This window comes from Pan paniscus, chromosome 1, assembly GCF_029289425.2.
Source record: "Pan paniscus chromosome 1, NHGRI_mPanPan1-v2.0_pri, whole genome shotgun sequence".
Classification (NCBI taxonomy): domain Eukaryota; kingdom Metazoa; phylum Chordata; class Mammalia; order Primates; family Hominidae; genus Pan; species Pan paniscus.
The window spans coordinates 107401805-107421130 of NC_073249.2; the positions used below are offsets into that span (position 1 = coordinate 107401805).

At 38.4% G+C, this 19326-nt stretch overlaps 1 protein-coding gene across 20 annotated transcripts in view; it reads right to left on the reverse strand.

Moving 5' to 3' along the window:
- CSDE1 (cold shock domain containing E1) overlaps positions 1-18709 on the reverse strand; it is a 41378-nt gene extending 22669 nt beyond the window's left edge. For 4 of the 20 annotated variants that reach the window (XM_063599277.1, XM_055114289.2, XM_063599275.1 and 1 more), the window contains exons 1-2: positions 1914-2060; positions 78-276 (exon numbers count right to left, since the gene is read on the reverse strand). In XM_063599277.1, coding sequence (XP_063455347.1) covers positions 78-276; positions 1914-2051 — 337 coding nt within the window. In that variant the 5' untranslated portion in view covers positions 2052-2060. Of the gene's footprint in view, positions 1-77; positions 277-1913; positions 2061-5567; positions 5652-10217; positions 10605-17145; positions 17257-18293 lie in introns of those variants that run through there. The other 16 variants (XM_055114291.2, XM_063599285.1, XM_055114276.2 and 13 more) reach the window with 14 other exon arrangements.
- Positions 18710-19326: the final 617 nt, after the last annotated feature.

Here is a 19326-nt window from a genome sequence, read left to right on the forward strand (position 1 = left end):
AAAAACACTCATGAACAAATTGATATGCAAGACAAATTTTGTGATTACATTTTTACAAAGGAGAACTGACAGATTACCTCCTACTTTTAAGTCTTGCAGGTTGCCATTATACTGTGAACAGTGGAAGAAAAGTCTAGCTTGACGTTCTGAACACTGAATAAATCCGTAAGAGGTTAACAGTTTTTCAATAACCCCAGTTTCACGCAGTGCTGCTGAAGTACCATTAGGGTACCCATTATGTCCATTGTTGTGGAGAAGGTTTGGATCAAAGCTCATCTGTTTTAAAAAGAAAAAGAATATATACATATCTGTACATTATCTCCATAGCATATTAAGTCTGGTTAATAAGTCACTAAATCTTCCATATAAAAAGGCAAAAAAAAGTAAAATGAAAGGAAGATTATGGACTTTATTACTGCAGCATTAATTTAGCTAATAAAACATTTCAGAGGAAACAACTTATTATATTGGGGAATTGCCCCAAATTATGGTAGAATTTCTACTTATCAGACAAAAATAGAATTTCTGGGGTTTAATATTAAGGTATAGCAACTACATTAGCAAATGTTGCCTTTACATGAAGTGAAAATTACTAAAACAACAATTTCAGAACAAAGGTAATTAATATTAAGAGACAGCGACCACAAACTACCAAAGACTCTTAAGAGATTTGGTAACACTATTTTGAAACTTCAGCCAATACCTTAATACTGTTTAGTAAGTCATGCATTTGGAAGGCATATTTCAAGTTAGTAGAGATTAACACAATAAAATGAACTTTCTATGCAATACTTAAACTAGAAAATTTCAGAGTAATTCATGCTTAGGTCCTTTAATGAAAGACTATCCAAAATAGTGCAGTAGAAAACTTCTGAGACAACAAAACTCCAAGACAGCAAAAGCATTTCCATTTTAAAAATGCTGAATCATTTCACAGGTACATTTAAAGAAATCTTTACCTGAAAGAAACCCTTCACTTTTTACATACTGATGAAATCTGTAACTATCACTTCTTTCCCATTCTTTAGTGAAATAGGAGCTATTTAAAAGCAATATAATGGAATCTGCCTAGGTCATAAAATACTATCACATTGGATGTTCCATTTTCCCGTCTTTGAGTAAAACAACAAAAACTATAAGTGAAGCACAAAACAGGACGAAATCCTTAGCAAAGCCTAGGTCTATAATTTACCACAGTAATGACATTTCTAAATCATTACAATTATGTTTTAGACCCTTTCACTGAAAATCTGATTTATAAGTATTTCCATTTAAGTGGAATGTTGGGCATTATTAATAAAAAGGATATATTTTCACTAGGAAAAAAGAGTAACAAATTCTAGAAAGATAAACCAAAGTTTGAGTCAACGATATGTGTGATGGTCAAATCACGTAAATCAAAGCCACCACACCTGTAGGTGGTTACGTCCTAATTCTTCTACACTAGCCACTGTTCTGTGTTTAACATATATTAACTCATTTAACTTTCACAAAAGCCCACAAGAAAGTATTGTATTCGCCTCATTTTACCAATGAGAAAACAGACACAGAGAAGTTAAATGACTTGCCAAAGTCAAATAGTAGAAGATTCAAACCAAGAAGGTCTGGCTGTAAACCAGGGCTTCTCAAATGAGAAGTTAAAATATAAAATCAGACTCAGTAGGTATGGGGATTTGAAATTTTCCATCTTTATTAAGATCCAAGGTGATGATAATGCTTCTGATTCTTAGATATACTTTGGGCAGTAAGACCCTAATCTACTGAAGTTATCTTTCAAGAGTGAAGGTGAAAAAAATGATTCGGGAAGTTAGAAGGTGAGTCTGCAAGATATTTCAACCAGAATGAGTGGCAATCCTAGGTCATGCTCTTAACACAAAGCAAGGTAAGCTGAGATGACTGCTTTCCTGACTTACAGATCTCTGATAAGTTGGGGTCCTCTTTTGTTTTTTAGTCCCAGATGAGGTAGAAGATGAAGATAAGGGTAAAGAAAGTGAAGGAGGGGCTGCAGGAGAGGGATGAGGATCTGATGACACAGTAAAAACGTTCTCCATCTCAAACAGCTGTTATAACATAGCATAATGTTGATAACTATGATCAATAACAATTTAATGCACATTTCACAGTCAATATATATATTTTAGCTTGGGTTTAGCGAAATATAAATTAGATTTCTATTGACATAGGAAATACATAGAATTAACATTACTATAAAAGGTGAAATGTATTTTTTTTAAAGCCATTAAAACATACGATGACATCAACAATTCTGAAAATGCCACAAAGACTCTTGATGGTTGTTGGAATGAGACTATTCAGTCCAATTTCCTTTTCAATGCCGATCAACTTTAAATAGAACCTATCATTTTTAGTCACTAGTCTCCCTAGAGTACACACTGATAACCCAATGGGGTGCAGAAGAAAATAACTGGGACTATTTTTCTGCCCAGAGATAAAAATGAGCTTTTATAAATATTTACTATGTATTTATAGTCTAGGTTTCACCGAGTTGGTATGTCAGATGGTCTATGAGTATCATGTATTACTCAGGTATTCTGAGGAAAGAGTGGAGAACTCCAAAAGAGGCCAACAGTGAAGTCCTCACTCATTTGCTCTTACCATATTACCGTATGCCCGATAAGGAGATATATAAATTTAGTTATCTAGTGTAACTAAGCTACCTTCACAAATAAGACAAATGAGGCCGGATGCAGTGGCTCACACCTGTAATCCCAGCACAGGGAGGCCGGGGTGGACAGATCACTTGAGGTCAGGAGTTTGGGACAAGCACGGCCAACATGGTGAAAGCCTGTCTCTACCAAAAATACAAAATTTAGCCAGGCATGGTGGCATGGGTCTGTAGTCCCAGCTACTCATGAGGGGGAGGCATGAGAATTGCTTGAACCCAGGAGGCGGAGGTTGCAGTGAGCCGAAATTGTGCTACTGCACTCCAGCCTGGGCAACACAGCAAGACTCCATCCTAGAAAAACAAAAAAGCCCAAATAGACAAATGGTTGAAAGATTCCCACAGAAGAACCTCAGATGGAAGATAAGGCAAGCACATGCAAAGAGCAAGGGAACTGACATTTCTATTCCTAGTACTAGTTCTTCAACCTCCACATTAAGAAACCATCTAACGAGATATGGTAAGTATGCCAAAAAGTTAAGATCAAGACTATGATATGGACTTAAATTAGTTGCAATACAACACACAAATGTAGATTTCCCTGATACTAATTCATGATATTATAAAGCTTTTTAAAATTAAACACTTAAAAACCAGCAATCCAGAACATAGTATTTCTAACAAGAACAGAACATTTCTGCACAAGTAAACTTTTTATAATATCCCTCACTTCACATTTTTCCTATTTGTACCACTGTGTTTTACAATGCAGACACAGAATTATAATTACACAATTTGTAAACATATACACATATCGAAAATACATGTTTTTAACTGACAAGCAGTATAAAATTAACTTGAGAACCATTATTCTAGATCACTGAGGGACTTTCAAGCTGTGCTTCTTTTATGTTTGTTTTATTTAATTAATTAATTTATTTTTGAGACACAGTCTTGCTCTGTCACCCAGGCTGAATTAATTTATTTTTGAGATGGAGTCTCGCTGTCACCCAGCCTGGAGTGCAGTGGTACGATATTGGCTCACTGCAACCTCTGCCTCCTGGGTTCAAGTGATCCCTCTGCCTCAGTCTCCCAAGTAGCTGGGACTACAGGTGTGCGCCACCAAACCCAGCCAAATTTTGTATTTTTAGTAGAGACGGGGTTTCACCATGTTGGCCAGGCTGTTCTTGGAACTCCTGACCTCAAGTGATCCGGCCCCTGCACTGCGCCCTGGCCTCCCAAAGTGATGGGATTACAGGCGTGAGCCACTGCACTTGGCCTCATGTTTAGACTATAGTTCTGATTACTATTAAACAAGACCACAATGATATGATCTGAAATATATATGCCTTAAAGCTGCAAAATATCCCCATTCTCAAGTCTCCAATCCTGCCACACATCACTGCAGGTAGGAGACAGAAATCCTCTTTTTCTCACCCAAAGGGAGACTGAACCAGAATTAGAAAGCATCAAAGCTAGCATTTTAAGACTCTAAGTTGTTCCCCAACAAGAATGTTGGAATCTGGGCTCTACTGTTCGAGTCTCGTCTCATCCCTAGACACATACCAAAAGAGTTGAAAAAGCCTTCCCCTTCTCCCAGAATCTTTGCTGACTACAGCTCTCTTTCCCTAGCCTTTATCCATTTGGAGGAAGCCTTTATTTTATTTTTCCAAAGGGAAACACACCACTCAAACAACTTTAGATAAGTTGATGTGACATGTGACATGTTAATACTTTTCAAAGAATTCCTAATAATTTGGCTAAACTATATTTTAATGGCATTGCAAATATTTCTTAATCAGCACCATCAAAAAACAAGCAAAATGGAAGTTATCACAAAAACAATTACATGAAAGTGGAAGACAAATGGAAGTAGATAATTTAACAGAACCTTGTTTATAAAAAATTAAAGATGCTAACAAAGGTGGTGGTAGGAAGGACCCAGTAGGTAAATGTTACTTGACTTCTTTTTTAAATAGGGGAAAAAAAAATCCACAATTTAGTTGCTTGCCTAACAGCATGGAAAAATGTATTCAAATGAACCGAGTTTAATGTCTTAAAAAATATTTAAAAACCAGCCAGGCTCAGTGGTTCATGTTTGTAATCCTAGCACTTTGAGAGGCCGAGGTGGCAGATCACCTGAGCCCAGGAATTTGAGACCAGCCTAGGCACATGGCAAAACCCTGTCTCTACAAAAAAATACAAAAATTAGCCAAAATTAGCTGGATGCCTATAGTTCCAGCTACTCAAGAGGCTGGGGTGGGAGGATCACCAGGGTCTGGGAGGTCAAGCCATGATCCTGACACCGTACTCCAGCCTGGGTGACAGAGTGAGACCCTGTCTCAAAACAAAAACAAAAACAAAACAACAAAAACAAACAAACAAAAACCCCAAAACATACACACACACTCACACACACCCCCATGGATGAGTATATTTGTAAAATCTTTGCAAGGGCGGAACTTTCTAGATTTGAAATCAATTAAAAAAAAAATCACAAGGGACTGATATCCGATTATACAAAAAGCACAAGCTTTTATACTCAAACCTAGGGGGAAAAGTGTAAATACACCAGACTAGATAGGGCAAATCAGTACAATTAAATTACCAGAATATAAGCTTCTTGAGGGGCAGAACTTTCTATTCAAAGCTAAATCCCTAGATTTTAGATAAACAGTGCCTGGCACAGAGCAGGCACTCATATGTTGAATTACTGATTAAGTGACCAAATAAATCATTCTTGAATATCAACTATTAAACTTTATACACAAAAGCTAAAAACATTAAACATTAAAAAAACTTGAATTTTTGCAATAAAAAATCCAGATAAAGCAAATTAATACTTTCATATACCAAACTAGCAAAGACGTAAGATTTTAAAATAATGAAAAAGTGAGCTAAGAACAACACACACACCACTTTTATGGTAGTAAATTGGTACAACCTTTTAGAAATGCAATTTAGCAACATGTATCAAAATGTGGAGATATTTTTCTTAATAACTGCATTGCAGAAAAGCTCTCCTGGGGAAATCTGAAATGTGAAAAAAGCTTTATGCACAAGTATTTTAACAAATATATTTTTGTAGCAAATTCCTGGAAATAATATAAAGTCTAACACACTTTATAGCTCAAGACGTCATTGTAACTTATGTAATGCTATGTGGTCATTGGAAACAATATGTGGAAAATGCTTATTCTGTAATAGGAAATGAGACATAAGATATTTATACAATATGATTTCAAATGTATTTAAAGACCAGAAAATCTAATGTTCACAGATGAGAAAACACTTAGCCATCTTAAGGGCACAGCGCTAAAAATGGCAAATGTGGGAAGAGAATCCAGTTCTGACTCCATTCTTAACCACTGCCTTATTCATTCAACCACAATTAAGTTCATACAATGCATCAGCATTATTTTAGGTTCTACTCATATAGTAGGTAACACAACAGACAAATATCTCCAGCCTCATAAAGTTTAGACCTTCTACCCTTTTCTACATATTTACTTTTAAACTGAAAAAGTCATTGACAAAATTAGTCCTCCTTTAAAAAAGCAGAACTGGAACAAATCTCAGGTCAAATTTAAACTTCATTTGTAACTCAAGAAATTGATTAAAGTTCCCTGAAGAACATAAAAGTCAAAAGACTGGCTTTCAGTCCTGACTCTCAAGTACTTTTAACATCTCTGGGATTTTTTCCTCAAAAGTAAAGTGGGAGCACCTAACTGGTTTCCAAGCTCCTTTGGGGAGAGGGGGTGGAAATCTATGCTTTGTAATTTATTACAACATCTAAGTTGTTTTTCCCCCCTAATCTGGTCTGCTTGGCTTCTACTGATTGACAATCAATTTGGAAAAGGTAGCCTATTTCACCATAAGATCTTTAGAAAACTACTCTGTATTCTCAGACATACCTCCCCTTGACTTCCAGTTTCTTCCAATTTTCTGAACACAACCATTTTTAACACTAATTGCTGTCTTCTGGATAGGTTCTAAGTAATTATTCATTAAAGTGCATTTCACTACTATTCTTAATGTACCCGACCAATATAAAGTACTGAGTGATTACACTCCTTGATTCTGTAGACTGAAGTTTTATAACTTTGTAAAACTAAAACACATCCCCATCATTTCTTCACAAATCACATTAGCGAAATCAGGTTTTCTTTCAGTTCCTCCGTAATGGATCATTTGTTCCCAAATAAAAAAACTATAACCTAATGCTTTTAAAATGCCTTCTGTTGGTTAATCTAGTATTCCAATTTGGTGACTAATTTTAAATTATCAGACTCTTTGTAGTTTATCTTTTAATCATTCATTCTCCTACCTTAACACCTGTCTCACAGAGTTGTTGAGATGGTTAAATGAGTTGCTGCACGTAAAAAGCCTAAAATAAGTGCTTACGTAGCACATAGGTACTCACAGAACTACTCATTAGGTCTCTGAAAAAAGCAGGACGAGGATAGCATCCGGCAGCATACGCCTGGAGACTTCTCTAAAATCAGTCTCTTACTAACTGCTATCCATCCAACATTTCTCCATATTGACCATTATGCTATCATGAGCTACTCTGCCAAGTTATTTATTCACTGGCTCTGGGGTTTTTGCTAGGGATGAAAAGTAAGCTCAATAGTTCCCACATCTGACTGAAAAATCAGGACATTTACAGTTCCTGTCATAGGTCTCTATTTGACTACTATCACACACCTAGCAACTAGCACCCTAGCAACCGCCAAGTAATCCTGTTATTTTCTCACTCATCTGGGGCCTCAGTTTTCTCTTGCTTTGCTATGTTTCAAGTATGAAAATTATTGCATTCAGCAGAAAAAACTAGGAGCACGACAGGAATTTTCTAGTTTTGCTTTTCTCTTGTCTGTCACCTTTAGACTACCTGGATCAAATCATTCACCAAACAATTCAGGTCTATTTTCACATCTCAAACAAATGCTTTATAAGCCTTATTCTTTCTTGCCATTTTATGGCTAATTCTACCCTTCTATATATATTTGTTCCTAATTACGTACTATTTTTACTGATTTTACAAAACCCCCCTTTAAAATCTGGGGGTTCCATTGCATCACCAAATCTGTTTTCTTAGCTGTGTGCCCCCTTTAACTGAACTATTTCACAACTGTACAACCACAGCCATGTTTTACTGCCAATAATCTTCATCCCAATTGTGGTTTCTTTGTACATATGTAAACATGTAATTTTTAGACAGCTATGGATGCATTTATATATTAAAATGTTCATGTAGTAAACTAATATTCAGAATACAAAGATTACACTAAACAAAAAGCACTTCTTTAAATCTATTTCTATAAATCATGTCAATGAAATGAAAGCCTTAATATCTAATCTTGCCAGGCACGGTGGCTCATGCCTGTAATCCCAGCACTTTGGGAGGCCGAGGCGGGTGGATCACAAGGTCAGGAATTCAAAACCAGACTGGCCAACACGGTGAAACCCCATCTCTACTAAAAATACAAAAATAAGCCAGGCGTGGTGATGCGTGCCTGTAATTCCAGCTACTCAGGAGACTGAGGCAGAAGAATCACCTGAACCTGGGAGGCAGAGGCTGCCAAGATCACCCCACTGCACTCCAGCCTCGGCGACAGAGCAAGACTCTGTCTCAGAGAGAAAAAAAAAAAAATCTAATCTTTTATGCTTCAGAACATAAAATTGTGGTTTCAATTTGTGTTAATCTTCCCTATCTAATCCAACAGAATCCATAACAATTAGTCTAAAATTATTTTTTAAAAATCAGCTAAGAAGAAACAAATAGAAAAACTAAATGCTACAATTACCTTAAAATTAAATAACAGTGTCTGTTTATGAGACATAGATAATTTTACTATAGTTTTTAGTTGTTAAGGAATAATTCTAGTGCACAGTAAGGTCACTGACACTATTACATAATCCTTCAATAAATTGGAAATAAAGTCCTAAGCGCTTCTTGAAATAGCAGTGAAGCTTTTGTAACTGAATGACTTATTTTCATTCTTCATTTTATTTGACCTCTGTAGCACCTAAAAAAATGTTTACCATTGACTTCCTGAAATTATCGTTGGTGCTTCTTCCTGACTTCTATGTCTTTGCTCTCTTCATTGGTGCTTCTTCCTTTTATTACCTATACACTGATGACTCCTTTCTGAATTCCTTTATGTCTAACTTTAGAAAATCTGGAAACTAAAGATTAAAAAGGAAAATTGCTCTTCATAAGCCTACCCTCAAAGTTAACCAATGTTCAATATTCCATACTAGTGTATTTCCCTCAACTTCAGATTGCTATCTAATGAACACAATAGATTTCCATAACATATTTTAATATCAGTAAGTTACTACTCTAACTTCCCTATTCCTATGAACAATGAAGGTTTCTAGTTTGGACAACTGGATTTGATAAAGCCATTCTCTCCACATTTATCTTCAGATTCAATTGGTCCCCAAGTCCTCACTTCTAAATCATCAGAACACCTAGCACCTACCTTTTTCTCTACCTACACCTTAGCTTTTATCTTCCTTATACTTGATCCACTGCTTTTGACAGGTCTTCCCATCCTCAGCCTTTCCCTCAAAAGTGTCACCATTTGTCTTTTAAAGGTACACTTCTGAATATTACTTTAAAATGTGAAGCAATAAAGCTATCTTACTTTTGGGGGAAAAACCCTTAAGCCCTTGCTTATAGACATCTGATGGCTCTCCTACGGAATAAAGACAAATGCATTGGGCCAAGCCTCCAGCAAACTTCCCTTTCATAACTCTCCCGCAAAATTATATTCTCTACTCTGTTCATAATGAACAACTTAATATATACCATGTGCTTTCACGTAGCCCTGAATCTGCTAATTCTGTTACCTCTATACCTCTACCAATGTCTCTTCTACCTCTTAACAAGGTACTACTCACCTTCAAATATCCCTTTTCTGTAGGCTTTCTTTACCCTCCTCCTTACCTCCAAGGGAACAGCTTCAGTTATATTCTTAATATTTTATTAGTATCTTTTAGCCTATATTGTGATATTGTGTAACAAATTGTTCTAAATCATTAAGTCCATTAGTATCTTATTCATTCGTTATATTTCAGCACTAGCAATGCCTAACAATACAGTAGGCATGTCAACCATTCATTCACAAATATGCACTGTATACCATTCACAAATATGCACTGCAAATGTAGGCATGGATATAAAGTAAGGTTCTTTCCTCAAGAAGCTAACATTGAAGACAGTAGAGAGAAAGAAACAGACGTCAGTAGCAAATATCACCAAAGTTTCACAGACCCTCATAGAAAGACTGCAATGCACATTCTTATTTGAAATCCTAACTTCTAAATAGTACAGACAGAGCTTCTCTAAGAGACCAGCAAGTCGAGAGATCAGCATGTATTAATATAATCTGGTATGAAAAATGTTTGACCATAAATACTGTCCTTATCTAACAAGAGATAGTGTTGATATTTCATACTAGTCAAGAATAGAAAAACTGTCTTCTGAATACCTTTAGAAAAGAACAAATAAAGATTTTATATTTGACCAAATAATAGGAAATCTAGAATTATGGAACTGATTCTTAATAGGAAATTACAAACCTACCTCGCAGTGATAATCAAATATTGCACTTTCAGTAGTATTTGCTGATTCTTCTTTTTCAGCACACGTTTCAAAGGATGAAAGTTGCTAGTATTAAAAAAAAGAGCGAGAGAAAATGATCTACCAAGCTAATAAAGAATACAACTGCTGCTGTACCGGGCAATCTCACAGTACAGCACTGAAGAAAACAAAGACTACTAGCAGCGTTGGGAAGTGCTCTTTCAAAGCTGTTGAGTAGGCACAAACTTCTTGTTTCAGATCAAGTGTTGTGTCTTCAACTTAAGTGTACTCTTCTTTGGTCTTGTTAGTTGTTACGAGGTTTGTTCCTTGCCTGATCTGAACTTGAAGCAGCAGTTTCAGGTGGTAAAGTCTGTTCTGTTACACTTCATACTAAAGGTAAAAAATGAAGACATTAAGTATAACATACATAAAATAATCAGGGACAGTGGGTGAGAAGAGGGACAAACTCATTTCATTAACTTAGAATCGTGGGTCATGCAAGTAATGCAGGAAACTTGGAAGCATGCTCATCTGATGTTATTTGGAGCAATCTCTCAAGTACTAGCAACTACCTCCTTTGGTATCTCATACCCAAGACCTCAAATTATTCCATAGTCTTTATTGACCTCTTCCCCCAAATAAGCTCAGTTACATGGCATAATGTTTAATTTAGTGCAAGTATTTTATAAGGATCTAGCTCTGTGGAAAACATAAAAGAAGTCCCTGCCATGAGAGCATAGACAATCTTGCTGAAAAGACAAGATGTATACATGGGAAAAAAAAAACAGAGTATAGGACAAAAATGCCAAAAATTATTTTGCTCAATTAGTATCTAGGTATCTATTATGTCACAGACTATCTAGAAATATTATTTATTGTTTATCCACAACTGCACGTCCATCAAAGCAACCAAGGCTTTTAAATAAGTGGAATTTGAAGTGAACCTGGAAAATCAGGCAGAATTCTAGGAGAAAGAAAATAGCTGAGTATTCTAGGCATGAAACAGCACATAAGTCAAGCGAGAATATGCCACTAAATTCTTTCTTCAGAGCAGCGACCATGCATTCTATGATTTTCTAAGCCCAGCATCAAGTGAAGTCTTCTGCATGAATGCCTGTGGCAACATGTGTGGCTTGTTGTTTCAGAGGAAAATCAACAGGCTAGCCTGGCTAGAACAGAGAGCTGGGCTGAAGTGAAATAGGATATGTAGTGTGACAGGTGTAGCGGAGCCAGATTATGAAGCATTTCAACGTGATGTAACAGGAAACAGTGCCTTAGTTTTTGATGAAAGTGGTATTAAGTCTTGAAATCCTAAAGGAGATGACTTAGTAAGCAAACAGAAATCTCATTTGCACTGCTGCAGTAAATAGATGAGAAATGTCTATAGAAGAGAAATAAAATTTATTTATCAGTAAAAATCACATTTCTGCTTTATATTAGCTATAAAATAAACAACAATTTTGCACTGACTCCAAAGTTACAAAATGGTGTTAATGAAAATTATTTCTACAGAGATAAGAAAAAGGTGGACATGCTGAGAAATGGATATTTGAAAACATCAGAAGAGTGATTATCAGGTGAGAGGTCAGAGCTGATTAAATAGCTCAGACCAGAAGAGCCTAATCGCAATCACTGGTACTAGTAAATACCATGAACAAGTTATTTAATCTAAGTTTCACTTTCCTCACATGTAAAATAAAAACTCAATAACAGCTGATCTGGCCATTTTCTATTCTCTAACATCCCATGTTCCTTCAAATATCAAATGTTACATACACTTGTCTGATCTTTCAACTTTATTTAGATCATTCTCCTATTACCCAGACTAGATATATGTCTTAGGGTAATGGTGCTCAAATACTCGGGAAGCTTTAAAAAAAAAAAAAAACAAAAACAAACCTATGCCCAGCCTCCACTCTGAGTAATACAACTGGTTTGAGGTAGGGCCACTTCTTTAACTATCTTGATTCTTCCCCTCTCCATCACCATACCCAATGTTGCAAGTTGTGTTAGTATTTCCCTCACTATATCTTTTGTATTCATCTCTTGTCCTACTAAGTGACATATTTTAGCTCAGGTGTCTAATATATCCGCCAACTTCCAGTGTGCACACTTTCCATTTTCTGTCACATACCACCACCAGACTATCAAAAACTTGCATTTTGGCCAGGTGAGTTGGCTCACGCCTGTAATCCCAGCACTTTGGGAGGCCTTGGCAGGAGGTCTGCTTGAGCCCAGGAGCTCCAGACCAGCCTGGGCAACGTGGAGAAACCCCATCTCTACTAAAAATACAAAAAATTAGCCAGGCATGGTGGTATACGCCTGGAGCCTCAGCTACTTAGGACTGGGAAGTCAAGGCTGCAGAGAACAAGATAGTGACACAGCACTACAGCCTGGGAGACAGATCAGAACCTTGTCTCAAAAAACAAAACAAAACAAAAACTCTCCAATTTCATTTCTCATCACCCCTGTCAAACATCTTCAGTTATTTTTCCACCATTCTAGATGGGAAGTTTTTAATCCTGGCTATCCACCCACCCCCAGCAACCTTAAACAAACAAACAAACAAAAACCAACAAAATCAAAGCCTGAGTCCTGTACAAAGATTCTAAATTTAACTACACTAGGTTAGGTGCCAGGCCTTGTTATCTCCCCCCAACCCCTGCTCCAAGTGTTTCTGACTTCCAGCCAGGATTAAGAACTACTATTCCAGGTGTCTCTATTCTACCTTCCATCCTTACTCTCTACTGTGTTCCAGTTCTACCAGAAGTCCATTACCTCGCCTAATCCTTAAACACAACTCTTGGGAGATTCCTGAATTCTAGCCACCTTTGCTTATATGGGTCTTCCCACAAAAAAATACTATGTTGTGATCTTCAAGGTGACAAAAAAGCCTTTCTTGACCATTCCAGCAGACTCATTCATTAATTCCTACTAATGAATGGGGCAGTAACATCCACTGCCTGCATCAAGCAATTTGCAGCAAGTGATACCAAGCAATTTCTGTACTTTGTTTACTTCATGTTTTTATGTATCTTGTTCCTCCAATTCTATTTCAAATTTCTGAGAGGTAAACTCAAATTTCTTTATCACAGCCTCCTTTCGCACCTAATCCAGTGCTGCCATACACAACCAAAGGAAAAAGGTAGTTAATCCTTAATAAGCAAAAGGACGCCACAATTCAAGTGTAAACAGTTATACCACCTTTAATTATATAAAGTTTTAATTATCCAATCAAGAAATAATCTCTTCTTTAAAAAATACAGACTGTGTATATTGGTTTTATCTTAACGCTTTAGGTGTATTAATGAACCCAAAGAACTCAACATGGAGAAAGCAAGTTATCTTGAAACACTTGAACTGGATTAACCCAGTCCAGGTTGTCGTATCACATTAAGAACTGTCAAGTCCAAGATTCAGTAACACAAAAAAAGAGATTTCTGAACTGAAACTCTGGAGTATTGCAGGGCCATTCTTAGGCACTAATGAGGTCTATTAGGAGCTATTAAAGCTCAAACGAACCCACCAACAGTCATGAATAATTTACTGGCCGAATTAACATCTTCACAGCTTCTATAGTTAACTAAATGTTTTTCAATTAAATTAACACTTACTGAAGAACTTAAAGGTATTGGTCAGGCATTTTAATATAAATAGCTATCCACTCATGCCCGGATTAACATTAATTGGTGCTACTAACCACCTCTTTTGCCTTAACCCTAGGAACACAAGTGCATCTCCTCCATCCCCCTAAAAGCTTGAAACTTAAGTCGCATGAAACACTGGGTATTGGGCTGGGGTGGTGGCTCTCGCTTGTAATCCCCAGCACTGTGGCAGGCCGAGGTGGGAGGATTGTCTGAGACCAGCCTGGGCAACATGGTGAGATGCTGTCTCTACAAAAAATTTTAGAAATAAAAAATAAATTCACTGGGTGTGGTGGCATGCACCTGTAGTCCCAGCTACTCGGGAAGCTGAGGCAGGAGGATCACTTGAGTCCAGGAGTTTGAGGCTGCAGTGAGCTATGACTGTGCCACTGCACTCTTGCCTGGGCAACAGAGTAAGACGCTGACTCAAAACAATCGCCCCCACAAACCCACCATAGGGTACCAATAAAAATACTAGGGAACAATTTAAATGTGTATCTGAGAATCACACTGTGTGCTAAGTAATCAACTCCTTTTCCCTTTGCTCAGTATGGAAATAGTATTATTACTTAATCATTGCAATCTCCACCTCCCGGGTTCAAGCGATTCTCCTGCCTCAGCCTCCCCAGTAGCTGGGACTACAGGCATGTACCACCAGGCCTGGCTGGCTAATTTTTGTATTTTTAGCACAGATGGGGTTTCACCATGTTGGTCAGGCTGGTCTTGAACCCCTGACCTCAAGTGACCCACCTGCCTCAGCCCCCCAAAGTGCTGGGATTACAGGCGTGAGCCACTGCACCTGGCCACCACCTGTTTTATTTCATGTCTTCCTCGGCTGTTTTACCTCAAAGGCCTAGCATAAGCCATGACATAGTCGGCACTAAATGAAGAGGTTAAACTAACACATTTATGTGGTAAGTAATCCATCTAAAATGTATCACACTACCTAGTTTATTATTTTGAAAGTATGTGCAGCACTCACTTCGGGAAAAGTTAATGAAAGGCTAAGCCAGTCTACAAAAGTCTGCTCACCTAACCCACTTCCTTTAGGCAGTATCTTCTTTTAGGCAGGAAAAAACAAAGACCGAAATAGGTAGCATAGGACTGAAAAGTTTCTCTATTGCCTGACATTTCATTGAGCACCACATTTTATAAATGAAGTGCTTAATAGGTCTTAATTCATTTTTACTTTAGGATCTAAGGTAAACGATAAACTCTAGATAATTAACCAACCTAAGTCACCTGTTGAGTAAAAATAAAAAATCAAACTGACACAACTATTTTTTTGTATCTGTGTAGTAACAACTGTGCTGGATTAATTATCTAAACAGCTACTGAGATATTTAAAATTATCTATCACTTAACTGCTTATATATACACCCAGAAGTCTAATAGTTTTAAGCAGGACAAATGGCAGTGTGGGAAGATGCTGAAGAAACACTCTAGACACATCAGAAAACACCACAGACCAGCAGTGTCCAACAGAAATACAGTGTAATTATAATTCTAGTAACCATATTACAGTCAAAAGAAACAGAAGGAATTTTAATTAAACGTCTTATTTAACCAATTATATCCAAAATGTTATTCTCTACAGGTAATCAATGTAAAAAAATTGACAGTTACATTCCTTGAAATCCAATGTTATTATACAATCACAGCACATTTCAATTCAAACTAGTCACACTTCAAGTGCACAACAGCCACACGTGGCTGGCGGCTACCATGTTCCACAGAGTAGGTATAAACTGAGCAGGGGTCTAAAAAAGCACTATTGTGCCAATTAGCAACAGGAAGTAAATGTAAGGGTCTTGAGCAAAGATTTTCACTAATAAAAGTAGGCAGTATCTAGCATAGAAGCTTGTTGTTAATAAATTGGAGAAAAAGAAGTGCAAATAACTGGTTATGTACCGGCTGTAGCTGCAAATCAACGGATAGCTTACATGTGCAACATAGGGGAAACTGATAATTTTCAGCCACACACAGTTTTACCTCAGCATAAAAGGACATTAAAATATTAAAAAGTTTTGTGTTGTTTTTAACTAGGTACCCACACATGCAAGTGGAAAACATTCTAATATCAAAACAAAGGAATTTTTAAAATCCTGACTGGGCAGAAGGGATTTAACAGCAAGTCACTCTCACCATAGTAGTTTCACCACTTACAACAGTCTAGCTATTAAAGCTTACAAAATAGATCTCAAAGTGCTTCCTCTTCTGTTTTCTGCAAAGACAAAGCTAAGAAGAAGGCACATCAATTCTTTGTGTTTACTTAACAAGATCAAGATTTTTATCTCATTTTGCAATACAGTCCTGAAATTCAACTCCTCAAAAATCTGTCCAAAAGAACATCGGTCCAAAATTTCCATGTTTTAACTACCTTGTCGAAAGTATGGCTCTCACAACAGTTTCAATAGACTTAGTGCCACTGAACTGTACAATAAAAAACACTGGAACACTAAATTTCATGTTATGAATGCTCCAGCATAATTTGATATTTTAGCATTTTGTTTGTTTAAAACAAAAATCGATGGCCCTACACGATGTGTCTTCAGGTGGGGAGAAGGGAAAATAAGGGTAGAGGGTAAAGCCAGACTGCACGTCAGCTTTCACGCTTTCAATTTTGATTTGCTAGGACTTTACCAGATTTTCACCCACACTCGCTAAAGGTCACACTTAAGTCAGTACTTACAAAAAAAGAAAACCTATCTTCTGTGCCTCAAATACTTTAGTTTTCAACTCAGCTGCTATAAATAATCATCTCGATGGTAAACATCCAGAACAGCTGCAAAACCAAACTATTACCTTCTCTTTTATTTTAGTCCCAGGGCTAAAACGAAACAAAAAGAAGGCCAAATATTTATCTAAGTTTTATGACTCAGGTATATCCCTACTGAAGTATATAAAGCCCCTCCTTGCCCACACCAAGGATATCCATTATTGGTTAGTACCAAAAGAAAACCAAGGTATGTATTATAGTGCTCCTCAATGCAATATCAAGAATGTTTGCCTTTAGTTACTCAAAATGAAAATTACTCAGCATTTTAGTATAGAGTAGCTTATATCTATGGGCTATAATTTGAAACCTACATTCTAAAAAAGTAGGTTAGTAGCAGTGGCTGAGAACTGCCAGTTCATACCAGCCTGATGAAAATTTAAGCCTCTCAAAAAGATTTAACTACCACAGTGCCTTTGAGCATTCTCCCTCTCCGCCCTGTCTCCCAACTGTTTAAAGAGCGCCATATTCTTTTACTCATTTAAGGTGCAAAACACGAAAATTAACTTGCCCAACAACGTTCAGATATTCTTTGCAGATTCAAGCCTGTTTCAGGGAGCGTTCTCTGCTTCACTGTGAGTTAAGCAAGACGGCCGCCATCTGGGTGTTTCTAAGGGAAAACCTTAAAGCAAAAGAACCTTGGCACTAAGATTTCGTATTGATAAAATAGCATGGCAAAAATTTGAAGCTGTCTCCGACGGGGGAACTCTAAAAAATTCTACATAGAATGACGAAGCCAGGCCGTTCATTGCACAATGTGGGTGGGCCAGGCGCTGGCACCATGAGAACTACAGGAGGTGGAAGGGAGGACACTACTGAGCTTTCAGGGCGCACGCCCATTCCCCAAGATAGAGGGGTGGGAGCCACGTGCCTAAAAGATTAGGGACTGGTTCCCTTTCTCAAGACGCCGAAGGGGAGACAATGAGGGGAAGGTTGGGTGCTGAGACCCTGCTCTAGGTGACTGGAGTAATGATGTCAATTCCGCCACACTACTGTGCCAGATGTGGCTGGGGAAAGGTGTCTTTAAACACTTCCCCTAAGATATCTAGATGGAGCAGGGTCTCAGTCTATACACAAAGAAGGCGCCACTGCCGCACTGCGCTCTGGTACTGGTAGTCAGATTCCCAAGCAGGTAACGGCCAGGAAACTACAGGGTCCAGAGTCAAAGTAGGCCCCTCTTCTCGGTCTCAGGCTCTTCCAACCTCACACAAAGGACCGCGCCACCACCCCCTCGCCCCGCCCGCCGGGACATGTAGTTCCCGTTTCCCCAGCCAAGCCGCAGATGGGGAAGCAGCCAGACTACAGATCCCAGCAGCCTCCGCGCCCGAGCCCCGCACCCTCTGCCTCCATCTTGGCTGCGGTCGGAGCCTCCATTTTCGCTCCCTCCCCCCACTTTAGTCACCACCACCACTACCACCACGCGCAGCCGGCTGGCCTCAACTCCTTGTTTCAGCTCTGCGACCTGACATGAGGCCCAGGCAGTTGAACGGGAGACGTATGAAAAAGCCCAGTGCAGTGAATCGGGATGCATTCTTCCCCACCTAGAGCTCTACGAGTGCCCACCTTGACTCAGAAGGCTTTCTCGTTAGCCTTGGTCTTATTCTCAGCCCTGCCCCTGGGTTTCTGCTACCCCCAGTTGGACCCTGAGGTCGTACTCACCCCAACAGCTCAGCGCCCCCTCTCCAGCGCCGCCATAAGCAGCACGGCCCGGTACGTAGGAATAAATCTCGCTTCTCTCGCGAGAGTTGCGGGCTCCGGGCGCGTGCACGAGAAGGGGCGGAGTGAAGCGTACTCTCAATACGCTTGCGCAGCAGGGCTAAGTGACGCCAAGCAGTTTGCTGCACTTAACCACAACCAACATGGTGGCTGCATTACATTACATTCCTTCTTGGGTGTGCTGCGGGAAGCAATCTCGGTGTTTACTGACTCCTCCTGGACACTAGGGGTGGCGGGTGGCTTTAGGCGTCTCTAGTCTTTGAGCGTTTGAATACGTTTTAGCCCACAATAATGGGGTAAACCTTGAAGGCGAAGAATTCTGAGGGCATATTCAGGAGTCATAAAAAATGATTTATCTTTTCCCAGCAAAAATCCGGAAGGGCCTCACACTCGTTTCTTCTTATAGTGCAAGCATTCTTTCTTACGTCTACTGTTTTAGACGAATTTCATTAGTATAGAGTCAGCTTTGTAGGAAGGTAATTTAGAAATCTAAATGAGACCTTTGTTTTCCACGAAAAACATTGCAACAGATGCACAAGAGTGAGCAAGGCTGCATAATCACTAAACAAAATGAAACAAATTCAGTCAACTGACCTTTCAAGTTACGAAAGATATTCCTGTTGTGTCAGGTAATCAAAGAGGGTGAATCAGTAATTAAAAGGTTGAAATAAGAGCAAAGAGATGATTCATCCAATGGGGGGAGAAGGAAGGAGAAAAATGGGTAATTATGACCACAGGAAGTTCAATGGATTATCCCCTGTTAGACAGTAGAGCATGCTCCTCTGGTGAGAGGAATGCTTTTCCCAGATTCAATGCTTCTGTTTTCACAGATTCACTGGCTCTCTCACTTGACAGTATTGGATAAATAATGAGCAGCCAGTCTTCTGAGAACTCTCCTACCCACTTTTTGCTTACAACACATTTATTTGACATGTTGTATGTGTAATCACTGGGAAGTATACAGTTGTAAAGAAAA